The 19,883-nt window shown below is 37.0% G+C and overlaps 1 protein-coding gene across 4 annotated transcripts in view; it reads left to right on the top strand.

The window, feature by feature from the left end:
* The window catches only part of ANKIB1 (ankyrin repeat and IBR domain containing 1), a 148,672-nt gene that overhangs the window by 37,848 nt on the left and 90,941 nt on the right, over positions 1-19,883 (top strand). For 3 of the 4 annotated variants that reach the window (XM_030307944.1, XM_030307945.1, XM_030307942.1), the window contains exon 2: positions 18,263-18,543. In XM_030307944.1, coding sequence (XP_030163804.1) covers positions 18,356-18,543 — 188 coding nt within the window. In that variant the 5' untranslated portion in view covers positions 18,263-18,355. Of the gene's footprint in view, positions 1-681; positions 756-18,262; positions 18,544-19,883 lie in introns of those variants that run through there. The other variant, XM_032592399.1, reaches the window with a different exon arrangement.

A 19,883-nucleotide genomic window follows, 5' to 3' on the forward strand; every position in this document is an offset into this window, starting at 1 on the left:
CTAAATTGCTTTCCTTATTTTTTGTTTTATTTTTGGTGAATATGAGTTAACATTTCAGTAGTATATTTATGAATTTAAGCTGTACCTTCAGTTGTGTTAATTAATGATTGCACTCAAATACAGGTTTTTTTGTAATAAAGTATAATATACCTTAAATTTTTTGAATCTGTGATAGTAATAGAATTAAGATCAAGGGATATATGTTGGGGGGTGAAAGGTGCATAGACACCAGCTGCTACAGTATGTAACCTTACAGGAGGTTTTAAGATTTCTCAGTAGAGTTTCACTGGCTTGACATCATATTGCTGAAGGCGTTCTTTATTGCCCTTTGGTCTATCAGACTCAGACTTTTTATCTCAAGTCATTTTCATAAGGAACTATGCCAGTTTCATTTTACTGCAGTACTTTCTATTGTTATTGTTACTAGTTGCTAAATCTGCATGGGACTTTAAAAAAAAAATGGCAGTTCTCTAATCTTTGACATTCCACTTCTTAAAAGAATACAAGGTGGGGGGAAAGTGAACCTTAAGTCGTGTTAATTTTTAATCATGTTTTCTTGGCATTATCTTTTGGGGCAACTTGTATCTCACTAAATGCCCATGGTTTTCTAAAATCTATATGAAGTATTAAAGAGTACCAAATACATTTCATACAAGATTTCAGTGATCATCTTATGGTCAATTTCAGGATACACTTTTTCGATTGTCTAATGTGGAAAGCAGTTAGTTACTTACAAGCCATTAAAGCTTTTATGGGTAAGTCTTGGGAATATACGCTGATAGCATTTAAATGTAGCCCTTTCTATTTCTGTGATTTTGTGAGTTTAATTAGTAAAAATTCAATACTACAAATTTTCTTCATACAGGAAAATAAAAGGTATTTATTGTATCGGTGTACATTATAGTCTTTAGGGGAATACAAGATATGTTGTATCAGTTATTATAAGCTGTGGAATGTTATGTATATTATTACATTTAATATTTACAGGGGCCCTCAGAAATAAGTATTACTTTCTTCATGAGAAAATGGATGTTGTCATTAAGAGACTTGCCAGGATTCTAGGTCTACCTAGCTTAAAAGCTCTTTCCAGGGGCACATGGGTGGCTCAGTCAGTTGGGCATCCGGGTTTGGCTCAGGTCATGATCTCATGGTTCGTGAGTTTGAGCCCTGCATCAGGCTTGCAGCTCTCAGAGCAGAGTCTGCTTCGGTCTTCCGTCTCCCTCTCTTTGTCCCTCCCCTGCTCACATGCTCTCAAAAATAAATAAAACATTAAAAAAAATTTTTTAAAACAGCTCTTTCAACTCATTACACCCCATTTCATTAATTAATCTGTCAGAGCAAACAGTATATACATAACACCAAATTACACTGGCCAAGTTTAAAGTCAAAATAATTATATAAATATCATAATAATCCTATCGTTTCAGAAATAGGAAATATCATTAAGAACTGTGATGATCTGAAATTAAGTTGAAAGCTGAAGCCAAACTTAGGACAGGAATCTAAGGGTCCAGTCCTACCTAACTATTCAGCCTTACCTCTGCTTAGTCCTCTATGCAAATCCCCAACTCATTTAAAAACACTTTTATGGTACAGTCTTAGTTATGCATTTCCTAAGAATTTGACTATAATCTGTCATCGTAAGCCATTGAATATTTTATAGAAAGTAAATCCAAAAGACTACCACTACCCCCTCACCTGCACACTTCTGTGAACACATCCTAAACCCTTTGTCACTGAAGCTAACTCTACACCTTAGGCTCTAGAAGAGGGCAAGATATGACTTTTTCCTTATTCCACTCTAAAGGAAATGTTTTAACATCATGAATCTTTAGGTATATGGTCAGACCTGACTACTAGGGTTTGTACCTTTTGTTACAAGAAGCAGGAATGTAGATGGATTCAGGCAGCTAGTCTTAACCTTTCCCCCTGTCTTTCTTTGTCTCTTCTCACCATCAGAGAAACCTAGGCTAGAAGGGCCAGTGGACCTTGTGACTTACACATGGCACAGCTAAATACTCTGGGTTAAGAGATTGTGTAGGGGTTAGAAGTTTGGTACCAAAATTAGTAATAAATAGCATTGATTTTTCTTGGAGTGTCCATTCTACTCAATTCTCAGTGGGAACAGTTCTTCAAAGATTTGGGAACTTAAGACATTGTTCCCATTTTATTCCTTTTGTTATTCTATCAGATAACGCAGACTGCTCCTTTTCTACACTCTTTAGGTTTCTTTCAGGAGATACTATTCAAAATATATCTACAATGCAAATATTTTTCATCACCTCAATTTGTACCATCCTGATCTATAAAACTGTCATCTGTTGACTGGGTTACCCTAGTATCCTCCAGATAGTCTCCCTGTTTCTGTCTGTGCCTTCCTATGGTCTTTTCTTAACACAGAAGCTAGCAATTTTTTTTCCACCTTTTTATTTTGAAGGAATTTTAGACATACAGAAAAGTTGCAAAAATAGGACAGAGAAGACAGAGAAGACCTACCTTTCACTCAGCTTGCCCTAATGTAAACATCATACGTAATTATAGTACAGTTATCAAAACTAAGAAATTAACATGGGTACAACATTAACTAAACAATATGCTTTATTTGAATTTCATCAGTTTTCTATTAATGACTTTTTTTCTGTTCTAGAATTTAATCTAGGATTCCACATGACATTAGTTCTCACATGGCCTTAGTCTCCCCTAATCTGTGAACAGTTGTAGTCTTTTCTTGTCTTTAATGGCTTTGACACTTTTTTGAAGAGTACTGGCCAGTTATTTTGTAGAATGTCACTCAATTTGAGTTTATGTAATGTTTTTGTATATTCAGATTGATGTTATGCATTTTTCACAAGAATATTACAGAAGTAATGTGCTTTTTTTTTTTTAGCGTATTAATTCAGGGAACATGTTACTGGTGGTGTTACTGGTGTCAATATGTTACTAGTGGTATTAACTTAATCCCTTGGTTAAAGTGATATTTCCCATATTTCTTCATTGTAAAATTGCCATTTTTCACTTTGTGATTATTAAATATCTGAGGGGAGATACTTTAACTCTATACAGATAATCCTATTTTTCCTCAAACTTTTGCTGACTAATTAAAAAATCAGTCTAGGGGCACCTGGGTGGCTCAGTCGGTTGTGCGTCTGACTTCAGCTCAGGTCATGATCTCACAGCTCGTGAGTTCGAGCCCTGCGTTGGGCTCTGTGCCAACAACTCAGAGCCTGGAGCCTGCTTCAGATTCTGTGTCTCCCTCTCTCTCTGCCCCTCCCCTGCTCATGCTCTGTCTCTCTCTGTCTCAAAAATAAATAAAAACATAAAAAAAAAAAATCAGTCTAGCCAGTGTAATAAAGCAAGAAAAAGAAAAGGCATGTAGATTTTAAAGGAAGAAATAAAATTGCTTCTTTTCATAGAAGACATGAGCTTTCTTTAGACAATCCCAAAATATCTACCAAAAACTCCTAGAATAAGTGAATTTAACAAACTTCTAGATTGCAAGGTCTAATATATGAATTCAGTTGTATTACTGTATACTGGAAATGAACAATGAGAACTTAAAATTTTTTATAGTACCATTTATAATGGCACCCCAAAAATAAATACTTAGGTATAAATCTAACAGGATATGTATACCATTTGTATGATGCAACTTATAAATCACTCACTGAAAAATCAAAGTAGACATAAATAAATTGACAGAAATACCATGTGCATGGCTTGGGCCACTCAATATCGTTAAGATGTCAGTTCTCACAGTAATCAAGACAAGGTAGTATTGCTGAAAGAATAGACACACAGAAAAATGGAACAGAATAGAGTCCAGATTTGGATGCATACAAATATAGTCAATTGCTTTTTAATTTAATTTTTTTAATGTTTATTTATTTTTGAGAGAGAGAGAGAGAGAGCGCACGGGCATGAATGGGGGAGGGGCAGATAGAGGGAAACACAGAATCTGAAGCAGGCTGCAGGTTCCGAGCTGTCAGCACAGAGCCCAACACGGAGCTCAAACCCACAAACTGTGAGATTATGACCTGAGCCGAAGTTAGACACTTAACCAACTGAGCCACCCAGGTGCCCCTAGTTAATTGTTTTTTTTTAATTGAGGTATTATTGATATACAATTTTAAGTTAGTTTCAGGTGTACTACATAATGAATAAGTAATTGTATGTATTGTGAAATGATCACCACAGTAAGTCTAGTTAACATCCATCAGCACATATATAAAATTTCTTGTGATGAGAACTTTTAAGGTCTACTCTCATATCAAGTTTCAGTACAGTATTGTTAACTTAGTGACCATGCGGTACATTACATCCCCATGACTTACTTATTTTAAAACTGGAAGTTTGTGCCTTTTGACTCCCTGTCTATGTCTGTGAGCTTGCTGTTTTTGTTTGGTTGGTTGATTTTTAAGATTTCAAATATAAATGAGATCATAACACTGTCTTTCTCTGTGTGACTTGTTAAACTTACCAGAATGTCCTCAAGGTCCAACCATTTGTCACAAATGGCAAGATTTCATTTTTTAAATGACTGAATAATATTCCATTATATATATATATATTTTTTTTTCTTTATGTATTTATCCATTGAAGGACATTTAGTTTGTCTCCATATTTTGGCTATTGTAAGTAGTGCTGCATGAGGGTGCGTGTATCTTTTCAGGTTAGTGTTTTTGTTTTCTTTGGATAAACACCCAGAATTATTGAATCCATATGGTAGTTCTGTTTTTAATTTTTTGAGAAGCCACCACAGTGATTTCCATAGTGGATGCATCAATTTACATTCCTACCAACAGTGTACAAGGGCTCCCTTTTCTTCACATCCTTGCCAACATTTATTATTTCCTGTATTTTTGATAATAGCCATTCTAACAGATACGAGTTGATGTCTCTATGGCTTTTACTTGCACTTCCCTGATGATTAATGGTGTTGACCATCTTATATACCTGTTGGCCATATATCTATAGGTCTTCTTTGGAAAAATGTCTATCCAGATTCTCTGTCCAAATTTGATTGGATGTTTTTGTTATTAAGTTAACTGAATTCTTCATGTGTTTCGATATTAGCCCCTTTACCAGATAAATGATTTGCAAATATTTTCTTCCGTTATGTAGCTTGCCTTTTCATTTTGTTGATGGTTTCCTTTGCTGTGCAGAAGCTATTTAGTTTGATATGGTCCCACTTGTTTATTTTTGCTTTTGTTGCCTTTCCTTTTGGTATCAGTGCCAAAAAATCATAAAGAGTGATGTCAAGGAGCTTACCACCTGTTTTCTTCTAGGAGTTTTACGGTTTTCAGTTTTACATTCACGTCTTTAATCCATTTTGAGTTAACTTTTATGTAGAGTGTAAGATAGTGTTCCAATTTCATTCTTTTGCATGTGGCTGTCCAGTGTTCCCAACACCATTTAGTAAAGAGACTGTTTTCCCCATGGTTTATTCTTGGATCTTTTGTCATAAATTCATTGACCATATTTGCATGGGTTCATTTCTGGGCTCTATATTCTGTTCCATTGAACCATGTGTCTATTTTTTGTTTTTGTTTTTAAGTTTATTTATTTTTTTTGAGAGAGAGAGAGAGAGAGAGCAAGGGAGGGCCAGAGAGAGAATCCCAACCAGGCTCCACACCGTCAGCACAGAGCCTGATGCAGGGCTTAAACTCACAAATTGTGGGATCATGACCTGAGCCGAAATGAAGAGTCAGATGCTTAACCAACTGAGCCACCCAGGTGCCCCAGTCTATGTGTCTGTTTTTAATACCAATACTATACTGTTTTGATTACTGTAGCTTTGTAATATTGTTTGAAATCAAGGCATGTGATGCCTCCAGTTTTGCTGTTTTTTCTCAAGATGGTTTTATCTATTTGGGGTCTTTTCTTGTTCTGTACAATGTCTAGGATGTTCTATTTCTGTGAAAAATGCCATTGGAATTTTGATAGAGATTGCATTGAATCTATAGATTATTGCTTTGGGTAGAATGGACATTTTAACAATTTTAATTCTTATCCATGACCATAGAATATCTTTGCATTTATTTGTGTCATCTTCAGTTTCTTTCGACGGTGTCTTGTAAGTTTTGCTGAATAGGTCTTTTACCTCCTTGGTTAAACTTATTCCTAAGGTATTTTTTTTTGATGCAGTCATGAATGGAATTATTCTTAGTTTTTCCTTCTGATAGTTCATTTATTAGCATATAGAAACAGAATATATTTTTGTGTATTGATTTTGTATCCTGCTATTTTACTGAATTCATTTATTCTAAATGTTTTGGGCAGAATCTTTAGGGTTTTCTATATATAGTATCAACATATGCAAGTAGTGACAATTTTACTCTTTTCTTTTTAATTTGGATGCCTTTTATTTCTTTATCGTCCCTAATTTTTTTGGCTAGGACTTCCAATACAATGTTGAGTAAAAGTGGCCAAGAGTATACATCCTTGTCTTGTTCCTGAATCTAGAGGAAAAGCTTTCAGCTTTTCATCACTGAGTATGATTTAGCTGTGGGTGTTTCATATATGGCCTTAGGTTGAGGTATGTTCCTTCTTTACCTACTTTGTTGAAGGTTTTTTATCATGAACTGATGTTGAATTTTATCAGATACTTTTTCTTTTTTTTTCCCCATATATGAAGTTTCTTGTCAAATTGGTTTCCATACAACACCCAGTGCTCATCCCAAAAGGTGCCCTCCTCAATACACATCACCCACCCTCTCCTCCCTCCCACCCCCCCATCAACCCTCAGTTTGTTCTCAGTTTTTAAGAGTCTCTTATGCTTTGGCTCTCTCCCACTCTAACCTCTTTTTTTTTTTTTCCTTCCCCTCCCCCATGGGTTTCTGTTAAGTTTCGCAGGATCCACATAAGAGTGAAACCATATGGCATCTGTCTTTCTCTGTATGGCTTATTTCACTTTGCATCACACTCTCCAGTTCCATCCACGTTGCTGCAAAGGGCCATATTTCATTCTTTCTCATTGCCACGTAGTACTCCATTGTGTATATAAACCACAATTTCTTTATCCATTCATCAGTTGATGGACATTTAGGCTCTTTCCATAATTTGGCTATTGAGAGTGCTGCTATAAACATTGGGGTACAAGTGCCCCTATGCATCAGTACTCCTGTATCCCTTGGGTAAATTCCTAGCAGTGCTACTGCTCGGTCATAGGGTAGGTCTTTTTTTAATTTTCTGAGGAACCTCCACACTGTTTTCCAGAGAGGCTGCACCAATTTGCATTCCCACCAACAGTGCAAGAGGGTTCCCGTTTCTCCACATCCTCTCCAGCATCTATAGTCTCCTGATTTGTTCATTTTGGCCAGTCTGACTGGCGTGAGGTGATATCTGAGTGTGGTTTTGATTTGTATTTCCCTGATGAGGAGCGACGTTGAGCATCTTTTCATGTGCCTGTTGGCCATCTGGATGTCTTCTTTAGAGAAGTGTCTATTCATGTTTTCTGCCCATTTCTTCACTGGGTTATTTGTTTTTCGGGTATGGAGTTTGGTGAGCTCTTTATAGATTTTGGATACTAGCCCTTTGTCCGATATGTCATTTGCAAATATCTTTTCCCATTCCGTTGGTTGCCTTTTCATTTTCTTGGTGGTTTCCTTTGCTGTGCAGAAGCTTTTTATCTTCATAAGGTCCCAGTAGTTCATTTTTGCTTTTAATTCCCTTGCCTTTGGGGATGTGTCAAGTAAGAAATTGCTACGGCTGAGGTCAGAGAGGTCTTTTCCTGCTTTCTCCTCTAGGGCTTTGATGGTTTCCTGTCTCACATTCAGGTCCTTTATCCATTTTGAGTTTATTTTTGTGAATGGTTTGAGAAAGTGGTCTAGTTTCAATCTTCTGCATGTTGCTGTCCAGTTCTCCCAGCACCATTTGTTAAAGAGACTGTCTTTTTTCCATTGGATGTTCTTTCCTGCTTTGTCAAAGTTGAGTTGGCCATACGTTTGTGGGTCTAGTTCTGGGGTTTCTATTCTATTCCATTGGTCTATGTGTCTGTTTTTGTGCCAATACCATGCTGTCTTGATGGTTACAGCTTTGTAGTAGAGGCTAAAGTCTGGGATCGTGATGCCTTCTGCTTTGGTCTTCTTCTTCAAAATTCCTTTGGCTATTCGGGGCCTTTTGTGGTTCCATATGAATTTTAGGATTGCTTGTTCTAGTTTCGAGAAGAATGCTGGTGCAATTTTGATTGGGATTGCATTGAATGTGTAGATAGCTTTGGGTAGTATTGACATTTTGACAATATTTATTCTTCCAATCCATGAGCACAGAATGTTTTTCCATTTCTTTATATCTTCTTCAATTTCCTTCATAAGCTTTCTATAGTTTTCAGCATACAGATCTGTGACATCTTTGGTTAGCTTTATTCCTAGGTATTTTATGCTTCTTGGTGCAGTTGTGAATGGGATCAGTTTCTTTATTTGTCTTTCTGTTGCTTCATTGTTAGTGTATAAGAATGCAACTGATTTCTGTACATTGATTTTGTATCCTGCAACTTTGCTAAATTCATGTACCAGTTCTAGCAGACTTCTGGTGGAGTCTATCGGATTTTCCATGTATAATATCATGTCATCTGCAAAAAGTGAAAGCTTAACTTCATCTTTGCCAATTTTCATGCCTTTGATTTCCTTTTGTTGTCTGATTGCTGATGCTAGAACTTCCAACACTATGTTGAACAACAGCAGTGAGAGTGGGCATCCCTGTCGTATTCCTGATCTCAGGGAAAAAGCTCTCAATTTTTCCCCATTGAGGATGATGTTAGCTGTGGGCTTTTCATAAATGGCTTTTATGATGTTTAAGTATGTTCCTTCTATCCCGACTTTCTCGAGGGTTTTTATTAAGAAAGGATGCTGAATTTTGTCAAAGGCCTTTTCTGCCTCGATTGACAGGATCATATGGTTCTTATCTTTTCTTTTATTAATTTGATGTATCACATTGATTGATTTGCAAATGTTGAACTAGCCCTGCATCCCAGGAATGAATCCCACTTGATCATGGTGAATAGTTCTTTTTATATGCCGTTGAATTCCATTTGCTAGTATCTTATTGAGAATTTTTGCATCCATATTCATCAGGGATATTGGCCTGTAGTTCTCTTTTTTTACTGGGTCCCTGTCTGGTTTAGGAATCAAAGTAATACTGGCTTCATAGAATGAGTCTGGAAGTCTTCCTTCCCTTTCTATTTTTTGGAATAGCTTGAGAAGGATGGGTATTATCTCTGCTTTAAACGTCTGGTAGAACTCCCCTGGGAAACCATCTGGTCCTGGACTCTTATTTGTTGGGAGATTTTTGATGACTGATTCAATTTCTTTGCTGGTTCTGGGTCTGTTCAAGCTTTCTGTTTCCTCCTGATTGAGTTTTGGAAGCATGTCGGTGTTAGGAATTTGTCCATATCTTCCAGGTTGTCCAGTTTGTTGGCATATAATTTTTCATAATATTCCCTGATAATTGTTTGTATCTCTGAGGGATTGGTTGTAATAATTCCATTTTCATTCATGATTTTATCTATTTGGGTCATCTCCCTTTTCTTTTTGAGAAGCCTGGCTAGAGGTTTGTCAATTTTATTTTTTCAAAAAACCAACTCTTGGTTTCGTTGATCTGCTCTACAGTTTTTTTAGATTCTATATTGTTTACTTCTGCTCTGATCTTTATTATTTCTCTTCTTCTGCTGGATTTAGGCTGTCTTTGCTGTTCTTCCATTTCCTTTAGTTGTGCTGTTAGATTTTGTATTTGGGGTTTTTCTCGTTTCTTGAGATAGGCCTGGATTGCAATGTATTTTCCTCTCAGGACTGTCTTCGCTGCATCCCAAAGCGTTTGGATTGTTGAATTTTCATTTTCATTTGTTTCCATATATTTTTAAATTTCTTCTCGAATTGCCTGGTTGACCCATTCATTCTTTAGTAGGGTGTTCTTTAACCTCCATGCTTTTGGAGGTTTTCCAGACTTTTTCCTGTGGTTGATTTCAAGCTTCATAGCACTGTGGTCTGAAAGTATGCATGGTATGATCTCAATTCTTTTGTACTTACGAAGGGCTGTTTTGTGACCCAGTATATGATCTATCTTGGAGAATGTTCCATGTGCACTCGAGAAGAAAGTATATTCTGTTGCTTTGGGATGCAGAGTTCTAAATATATCTGTCAAGTCCATCTGATCCAATGTCTCATTCAGGGCCCTTGTTTCTTTATTGACCATGTGTCTAGATGATCTATCCATTTCTGTAAGTGGAGTGTTAAAGTTCCCTGCAATTACCATATTCTTATCAATAAGGTTGCTTATGTTTGTGAGGGGGGCTCCTTGTATTCGGCGCATAGACATTTATAATTGTTAGCTCTTCCTGATGGATAGACCCTGTGATTATTATATAATGCCCTTCTTCATCTCTTGTTACAGCCTTTAATTTAAAGTGTAGTTTGTCTGATAAAGTGTGGCTACTCCAGCTTTCTTTTGACTTCCAGTGGCATGATAAATAGTTCTCCATCCCCTCACTCTCAATCTGAAGGTGTCCTCAGGTCTAAAATGAGTCTCTTGTAGACAGCAAATAGATGGGTCTTGTTTTTTTATCCATTCTGATACCCTATGTCTTTTGGTTGGCGCATTTAGTCCATTTACAGTCAGTGTTATTATAGAAAGATATGGGTCTAGAGTCATTGTGATGTCCATAGGTTTCATGCTTGTAGCGATGTCTCTGGTACTTTGTCTCACAGGATCCCCCTTAGGATCTCTTGTAGGGCTGGTTTAGTGGTGACGAATTCCTTCAGTTTTTGTTTGTTTGGGAAGACCTTTATCTCTCCTTCTAATCTAAATGACAGACCTGCTGGATAAAGGATTCTCAGCTGCATATTTTTTTTCTGTTCATCACATTGAAGATCTCCTGCCATTCCTTTCTGGCCTGCCAAGTTTCAGTAGAGAGATTGGTCACGAGTCTTATAGGTCTCCCTTTATATGTAAGAGCACGTTTATCTCTAGCTGCTTTCAGAATTTTCTCTTTATCCTTGTATTTTGCCAGTTTCACTATGATATGTCCTGCAGAAGATCGATTCAAGTTATGTCTGAAGGGAGTTCTCTGTGTCTCTTGGATTTCAGTGCCTTTTTCCTTCCCCAGATCCAGGAAGTTCTCAGCTATTATTTCTTCAAGTACCCCTTCAGCACCTTTCCCTCTCTCTTTCTCCTCTGGAATACCAATTATGCATAGATTATTTCTCTTTAGTGCATCACTTAGTTCTCTAATTTTCCCCTCATACTCTGGATTTTTTTATCTCTCTTTTTCTCAGCTTCTTCTTTTTCCATAATTTTATCTTCTAGTTCACCTATTCTCTCCTCTGCCTCTTCAGTCCGAGCCGTAGTTGTCTCCATTTTATTTTGCAGCTCATTGATAGCATTTTTTAGCTCCTCTTGGCTATTCCTTAGTCCCTTGATCTCTGTAGCAAGAGATTCTCTGCTGTCCTTTATACTGTTTTCAAGCCCATCAATTAATTTTATGACTATTATTCTAAATTCACTTTCCGTTATATTGTTTAAATCATTTTTGATCAGTTCGTTAGCTGTTGTTATTTCTTGGACATTTTTCTGAGGGGAATTCTTCCGTTTGGTCATTTTGGATAGTCCCTGGATTGGTGCGGGACTGCGGGGCACTTCCCCTGTGCTGTCTTGAATAACTTGCGTTGGTGGGCGTGGCCTCAGTCAGACCTGCTGTCTGCCCCCAGCCCACCGCTGGGGCCACAGTCAGACTGATGTGTGCCTTCTCTTCCCCTCTCCTAGGGGCGGGATTCACTGTGGGGTGGTGTGGCCTGTCTGGGCTACTTGCACACTGCCAGTCTTGTGGTGCTGGGGATTTGGCGTATTAGCTGGGGTGGATCAGCAAGGTGCACAGGGGCGGGAGGGGTGGGAGGGGCAGGCTCAGCTGGCTTTTCCTTAGGAGATCCTCTTTGGGAGGGGCCCTGTGACACCGGGAGGGGGTCAGACCCGCCAGAGGGATGGATCCGCAGAAGCACAGCGTTGGGCGTTTGCGCGGTGCAAGAAAGTTCCCTGGCAGGAACCGTTTCCCTTTGGGATTTTGGCTGGGGGATGGGCGAGGAAGATGGCGCTGGCGAGCGCCTTTGTTCCCTGCCAAGCTGCGCTCTGTCATCCAGGGCTCAATAACTCTCCCTCCCGTTGTTGTCCTCCAGCCCTCCCGTTCTCCTAGCAGAGCTGTTAGCTTATAACCTTCCAGATGTCAAGTCCCGCTTGCTGTCGGAACACATTCCATCCGGCCCCTCCACTTTTGCCAGCCAGACTTGGGGGCTCTGCTTGACCGGCAGGCTGCCCCTCCACCCCGGCTCCCTCCCGCCAGTCCGTGGAGCGCACACCGCCTCTCAGCCCTTCCTACCCTCTTCAGTGGGCCTCTTGTCTGCGCTTGGCTGCGGAGACTCCATTCTGCTAGTCTTCTGGCGGTTTTCTGGGTTATTTAGGCAGGTGTAGGTGGAATCTAAGTGATCAGCAGGACGCGCGGTGAGCCCAGCATCCTCCTACGCCGCCATCTTCCCAGGGTCCTATCAGATACTTTTTCTACATCTATTGAGTAATCATACGATTTTTTAATCTTTCATTTTGTTAATGTGGTGTATCACATTGATTGATTGGCAGGTGTTGAACCATTGCAGTTACTACAGAACCACCATTGCATCTCTGGAGTAAATCCCATTGGATCGTGGTGGTATATGAGCCTTTTAATGTATTGTTGAATTCACTTTGCTGGTCATTTGGTTTTTGGTAGAGGTAAAAAGGCAATTAATTCAGTGGAGGAAGGATACTCTTTTCAATAAAGAAAGCTGTCCATACATAAAACATAATGAATCTCAATCCACACCTCAACCTTATATAGAAATGATTTCACAATGATCATGGACTTAAATATAAACGTAAAATTAAAGAACTCCTAAAAGAAAATATCGGAGAAATTGGGCCTAACTCTGTGACCTCAGTTAGGCAAGTTTTATATATGACTTCAAAAGCACAGTCCAAAGGAAAAAAAATTATAAATTTGATTTCTTCAAAATTTAAAACTTGTGGCCTATGGACACCGTTAAGAGACTTTTCAGAGAAGCTGCTGACAAGAAGAAATATTTGCAAATCACATTTCTAATGGAGGACTTATTTTTTTACAGACTGTATAAGGAACTCAAATTCAACAGTAATCCGCCTTAAAAATTGTCAAAATATCTAAACAGACATTTTAGGTATACAGTCAAGATATAGTTGTGGCAGTAAGCATATCAAAGCATGTTCTATATCATTAATCATTAGGAAAATAGAAATTAAAACCATTGTGAGGTACCACAATACATCCTTTAGAATGGCTATCAAAAACAAAAACAAACAAACAAAAAAAAAAACAACAGTAACAACAACAGCAACAACAAAAGCTTACCAAAAAACTGATAATTCAAAATGCTGACTGAGATACAGAGCCAACTGTACCTCTCATACATGGCTGATAGGAATGAATTGGCCGGAACTCCAATTAAACAGTTTAATGGTTTCTTATGAAGTTAAACAAATGACTTAGCACATGTCCCAGCAATTCCATTCCTGGATATTTGCCCAAGAGACATTAAAGTATACATTCACACAAAACTTGTATGTGAATGTTATGATAGCTTTATTAACAATTGCCCAAAACTGGAAACAATCAACATGTCCTTTAATATGTGAATATTAGTGGTACATCCTTGCAATTGAATACTACTCAGCAATAATAATGATTGAACTATTGATTAATTTGTCAACGTGGATAAACCATGATTGCATTTTTCTAAAAATGCTAAACCCTGAGAAAGATGTAGCTCAAAACCTGTAATGGCTTCCTGTTGGACACAGAATAAAATCAAAGCCTTACAATGTTTATCTCCTCTACTCCCACTAGAATATAAATTCCATAGGTACAATGATGCTTATGTTTGGTCATTTATTTTAGTTGGCTGAAGAAAGTAGATGTTAATACTACTGGTTTATGGATGAAGAAACAACTCAAAAGTTAAGTTAGTTGGTAGTATAAAAATAGAATTTGAACACAAGTCTTTCTAACTCCTACACTTTCCATGCCATCACACTGCTTTCTAGTACCTATGGTTTGGCATGATTTCAGAATGAGTCCATGGTCCTCAGCTCTGACCTGCAGGGTTTGATCAACTAGGAAGCTTTTAAAATTCTGTTCTGGCCTTGTGCTCCCTAGACCACTTGAAATCACTTCTTGAGGTGATTCTGATGCATAGTGACAAATGAAAATAACTACAGTTTAATAGTGCTTGTTGAATGGTGAATGAACAGAGTTGATAGCTTAATATATTATTTGTCCACGTGGTTTTTGTCTGCTGTAGTATATTGACTTTTCCTGGCTTTTTTTCTCCTATCCTTATTTCTTTTTTCTTTTTCTTTTTTACCTTGTCCTTTGAAAGTTCTCTTAGGAGTCAGTTCTTAAACCATCCTCTCCTTCTCTGTAAGTATTATTGCAATGACAATCCATTTCTCTGGGTGTAGAGCTTTCTCGAATCTTCTTTGAGGTACATCTCTCAACCTAGAGTGGAATGAGGTTGGGACTTACTGTTTGAATAAACTTTCTATTTGTTTCTATTCTGGCTAAAGAGACATTTAGTTGTAGATTTACAATTGTTATTCTTATCAATATGGCAGACAGTTGAAGAAAGATGAATTGGGGGTAGATGGTGAATGAGTGTGTTTGTGTGTGTATGTATGTAATGGGTTTTCTTCTAGGTAAGTGAAGAATGGAAGCCAATTACTTCATTTAGGTCAACAATTTTAATCTGTAATTATGACTTTAAAAATAATTTACTTGTGTGGAAACAGATAAGAGAAAGTTATTTCTGAAGAACTTCATATTCTATAAAAGACTTCTGGTAATAGTTTATTAATTTAAGTGCCCTTGAATTTTTGTTGCAGATTATTAACCTATGAAAACAGAAGTTGAGAGGCAAAGATTTAAAGCAAGAGTTATAGAGCTCCTCACGGTTAAATTAATCAGGAATTGGAGAAAGCTTTCTAGAGTCCATTGATAGTCTATATTTTTCTTACTTTTTTCATTAAATACTTATCAGATGCTGTATTCTACCACTGACAGTTGAAACTTTGTATAGATTTTCCTGTAAAACTTAAAACCCCCAAATAAGGAATTATTTTCACCTCTTTGGTAATCTATCACCTGCTTCATGAAACTCTATACATAAATTTATCTTGGAGTTGGGAACATTTATTTAAGAGTTTGATTCAGAGGAAACAGTCACTTCAGGTTATACTAGCTGTGGCTATGAAAAAGTTAAAGGACACATCTGGTAAATTTCTAGGTAAGACATGAGAATAATCTGAGCTAATGGAGCTATGAATTTTAAGTGACGCATTTCCTGCTGACTTTCAGGTTTATTGAACTCAAATTAAAAAAATGAAACAGACCTTAAAATAACTGAGAACCACAAAAAGATTTAGAGATGCCATTATGCTTTTCACCATGAGTGACAGTAATGTTCAGTGCACATTTAGAGAATTATTGTTTTTTTTTAAGTATCCTGTTATTTCAAATAATTACTCCAAGATAATATTGCTTTCTTAGATATTTCTTTTTTTCACATCTTGGATAGAAGTTACTTTTCTTATAGAATATTAGCTAAAGTATAATGTAAATCAAAGAAAATATGTTGTTTATTAATCTAATCCAAACTCCAAAAATGTTTATAATTTGAGCTACATTCTAACAGGGAAGAAAGGTAAGACTAAACAACTGTATGTTTTCAAATCCTTTAGGTAAGACGCTTAGAATCTACATAATATATTTTATATTTGGTTATAGATTGAAATATACAGTAAACTGAATGGTGTTCTCATTAAAAATAATAAATCCTTAAAGTGCTTGAAGCAATACAACAAAACACAAATTATTTCACTGAGAATAAACACATGGCTCCTAGATTTTATGAAAAACAAGAGAAAAAAATACTAGGTGTCCCTGAAAAATCTCCAAAGTGTCTATAGTATATTACGATAAGTAGAAGACTGTCTTTGGGAGGGATTTTCTTTATTCTAGATGAAATGATAAAAGAGTAGTACGTTAGTCTAAAGTTAGTTCATCAACCCTCTGGAAAATTAAATGAAAATTTTTTAATTATGTAGTGTGATCCAGTTTATGTATATAAATATTTATAGTGTATATGTTATGCATAAGACACATTTGCATACATTATAAATAGGGTAGTTATATATCAAAATGCTAATTGTGGTTATCTTCCAGTTATCTTTTGGTTTTCTTTATTCATCCTACTATGCGTATGTATTTGCATATTTAAAGTAAAAATGTCAATAACAAAGAGCCCTTAAAAGACTCAAATGGTGACTTCATTAAGTACAGATGTGTGCCAATGCTGCTATAGTCAGTAGTCAACACCTGTCTCTAAAATAGGTTTAGTACATGTCTTATCCTGCCTGTTCACCTTCATCTACATTCTCAGATGTAACCATTTGCCTAGACGGAGTTAGGAGTTTTTTTTTTTTTTTTAAATTTTTTTTTTTTTTTTCAACGTTTTTATTTATTTTTGGGACAGACAGAGACAGAGCATGAACGGGGGAGGGGCAGAGAGAGAGGGAGACACAGAATGGGAAACAGGCTCCAGGCTCCGAGCCATCAGCCCAGAGCCTGACGCGGGGCTCGAACTCACGGACCGTGAGATCGTGACCTGGCTGAAGTCGGACGCTTAACCGACTGCGCCACCCAGGCGCCCCAGGAGTTTTTTTTACAGTAGTGTGTGCACATTGAAGTCACCCAAGGAAGCTGAAATACCAGTGCCTGTGTGCCACCCCCTAGAAACTGATTTAATTAGTCTGGAGTGTAGCTTGGCTGTTGGGACCCTGAGGTTCTCCATGTTATTCAATGTATAGCCAAGGTGGAGAGCCTCTGTTTTGTAGCAAGCTTTTAAAATAACTCATTTGTTTTTTAGTCTGTTAATTTGTATTATGTTGAAACTGTTACTACCCTATATAAAACTTGTATTGAACAAGTACATATTGTTTTCAAATTTTTTTAAAAGCTATGTTTTAATGTCCAGCCTACCGCTCACTGAGTTAATGGGTAACATGATGGACTCTGTATTCTGCCTCTAATTTTTCTCCTTCCAGTCTATCTTCTATGCTGTCCCAATGGTTAATTTTCTAAAGCATAAAATAATTGTATCACTGCCATGCATAAAAGCCTTTAATTACCCATTATTTACAGATTAAAGTATGAGTTTCTTAGTTGGCCCCAACCTATTTTCATTTTTTATCTTCTGTGAATTCAATACTAGATACCCTCAACTCCATCTATACTGATCGTTCTTTGAAGAGTCCTTTTATTTCATACCTGCCTTCACATAGCTATTTCCTTTATCACTAATTTTGATCATAGTTCAAGAATAGATTCAGAAACATTTGTTGGAGGAGCTCCTGGTTGGCTCAGTCCGTTAAGCATCCAACTCTTGATTTTAGGTCAGGTTATGATCTCTCACACATTGTGTGTTTGCACCAGTCTCTGTCCTGATAGCACGGAGCCTGCTTGGGATTTTCTCTCCTCTCTTCTCTCCTCCTCTCCTCTCCTCTCCTCTCCTCTCCTCTCCTCTCCTCCTCCCCTCCCCTCCCCTCCCCTCCCCTCCCCTCCCCTCCTTTCCCCTCCTCTTCTCTCTCTCTCTCAAAATAAATAACTGAAAGAAAGGAAGGATGGAAGGAAGGAAGATTTATTGGAATGGAGCAAAACTAGCATTTATTGAGCATGCTAGCCAAGTACTGTGTGCTTTTTTATTATAACTTAACACCTATTCTGAAGTTCATGTATGAGCAAAATTTCCTACATTTTTTTACTCTCCCAAAAATTGGCCGAGTCATCTTATACATAATTTATACAGAGATTTAAGTGTATGCAATCATAAAATTCAGTCAAGTTATTTCCTGCCTATGTGAAGAGGAAAATTGAAAGTCTCATATATGTAGATAACCTTCATAGTACAATAACCTTCATAGTACAAAGTGCAGCCTTAAAGTTTTTGTGCGGGTAAATGGTACAGTTTAACAAGAAGTTAATTTGAGCAATGTTAAAAATTTGAGTTTTTTTGGCCGTTAAGATGAATTTGGCAAAATGTAATTTATTTTGTTCTCTTGTATATGCTTCCTATGTTTTATTAGTGTTCCTAATTGTGTTATTGTTTCTTTAGGGTACTGCTTCACAATCTAATTTGATAATTTTTTCTTCCATTAGAATGTGAAACATGTTGCAGAAACATTTAAGAAGTGGCTGAACGGGGAAGGAAAAAAGTGCCACTGCCTCTCAAAAAAAAAAACAAAAGAAAACATGGGAAATACAACCACCAAATTCCGTAAAGCACTTATCAATGGTGATGAAAACCTGGCCTGCCAAATATATGAAAACAACCCTCAGCTAAAAGAATCTCTTGATCCAAATATATCTTATGGAGAGCCCTACCAGCACAATACTCCGTTACACTATGCTGCTAGACATGGAATGAATAGAATACTAGGGTAAGTAATACTGTAAACCAATTAATAATAAATTAGTGAAAGGGAAAAAAAATCCTTGATCTTTGAAAATATATATGTGCATATGTGCATGTTTTATGGTATTCTAATAAACTTTTAAAACTGATAATGCTAAAGTTATTATGATTTTTTTATCATGCCTAAATTAGACCAGAAGTTCTAATAGTGAGGTTGGTTCACATATTCTTGTGGCTGTAAATTTATTTAGATCCTCCGTATGTTTCATGGCATCATATCTTGGTAATAATTTAGTGTTTAATTTATAGCATTTCAATTCTAGAAAAGTACTTACCAGCTGTCAAAAAATGGTGCCTACGGCAAAGTTACAAGCTCTGATTAGCTAGTTTAAGGTGACAGAACAGATGCATTTGCCTCATCCAGTCATGATCGTATTTGAGTACGATCGTATTTTATATGTGGTAGCTTATAAAATGAAAGACGCAGAGGATGGTAGTTTAAAACAAATTTAGTGTTTTTAGAAGTAGATATGTAGCTAGAGAAGTCTGATGCTAGAAAACTAAAGAGACGCTTCTTTGCTTACATAGTGAAATACAGTCCATAAAGCAGTATTCAAAGCTCTTGAGAACTTGATAAAAAAAACTTTCAACCTTTTTAATGTATCTTTTAATGCAAATTGTTGTTCACATTAAGCTGCTCCTTTTGGTTTCTCTGAAACATGTCATGTGAGCTGTTTGCCCTGTGCATGCTGCTCTCCTGACAGATCTCCTTCCTTACTCTTCTCAGCTTTCTCTTTCTTATCTAAGTCTTATCCTTCCTCCAAGGTCCTGTGCAGGCTTTATCTATCTTAGCCTGTCAAGCGAACCGCAATCTTTTTTTTTTTTTTTTTTTTTTAACTTCTGGGGCTTTTTTTGTTTGTATGTATTGCTTATTTGGTATATAGTGTATCATTGTACTTTATAATTTGTCTATCTTCTCTCTACCTAAATTACCCTTTTATCTACCTTCCTTCTTTGTACTTTTAGCATCTAGCATAGTATCTTATACAAAGTAAACAACAGTTTTATAAAATCACACAAGAAAATATTTTTATGGGGCTCCAGGGTGGCTCTGACTTCAGCTCAGGTCATGATCTCATGGTTTCTGAGTTTGAGTCCTGCATAGGGTGAGCTCGAGCCCCGCATGGGGTGAATTCAAGCCCTGCTTCAGGCTCCACACTGATAGTGCATAGGATTCTCTCTCTCTCTCTCCCTCTGTCTCTGCCCCTTGCTCACTTGCACCCCCTCTCTCAAAAAAAAAAAAAAAAAAAAAAAGAAAAGAAAAGAAAAGAAAATATTAACTTTAAAGAAGCCACCTCCAACTCA

Source organism: Lynx canadensis, chromosome A2, assembly GCF_007474595.2.
Source record: "Lynx canadensis isolate LIC74 chromosome A2, mLynCan4.pri.v2, whole genome shotgun sequence".
NCBI lineage: Eukaryota > Metazoa > Chordata > Mammalia > Carnivora > Felidae > Lynx > Lynx canadensis.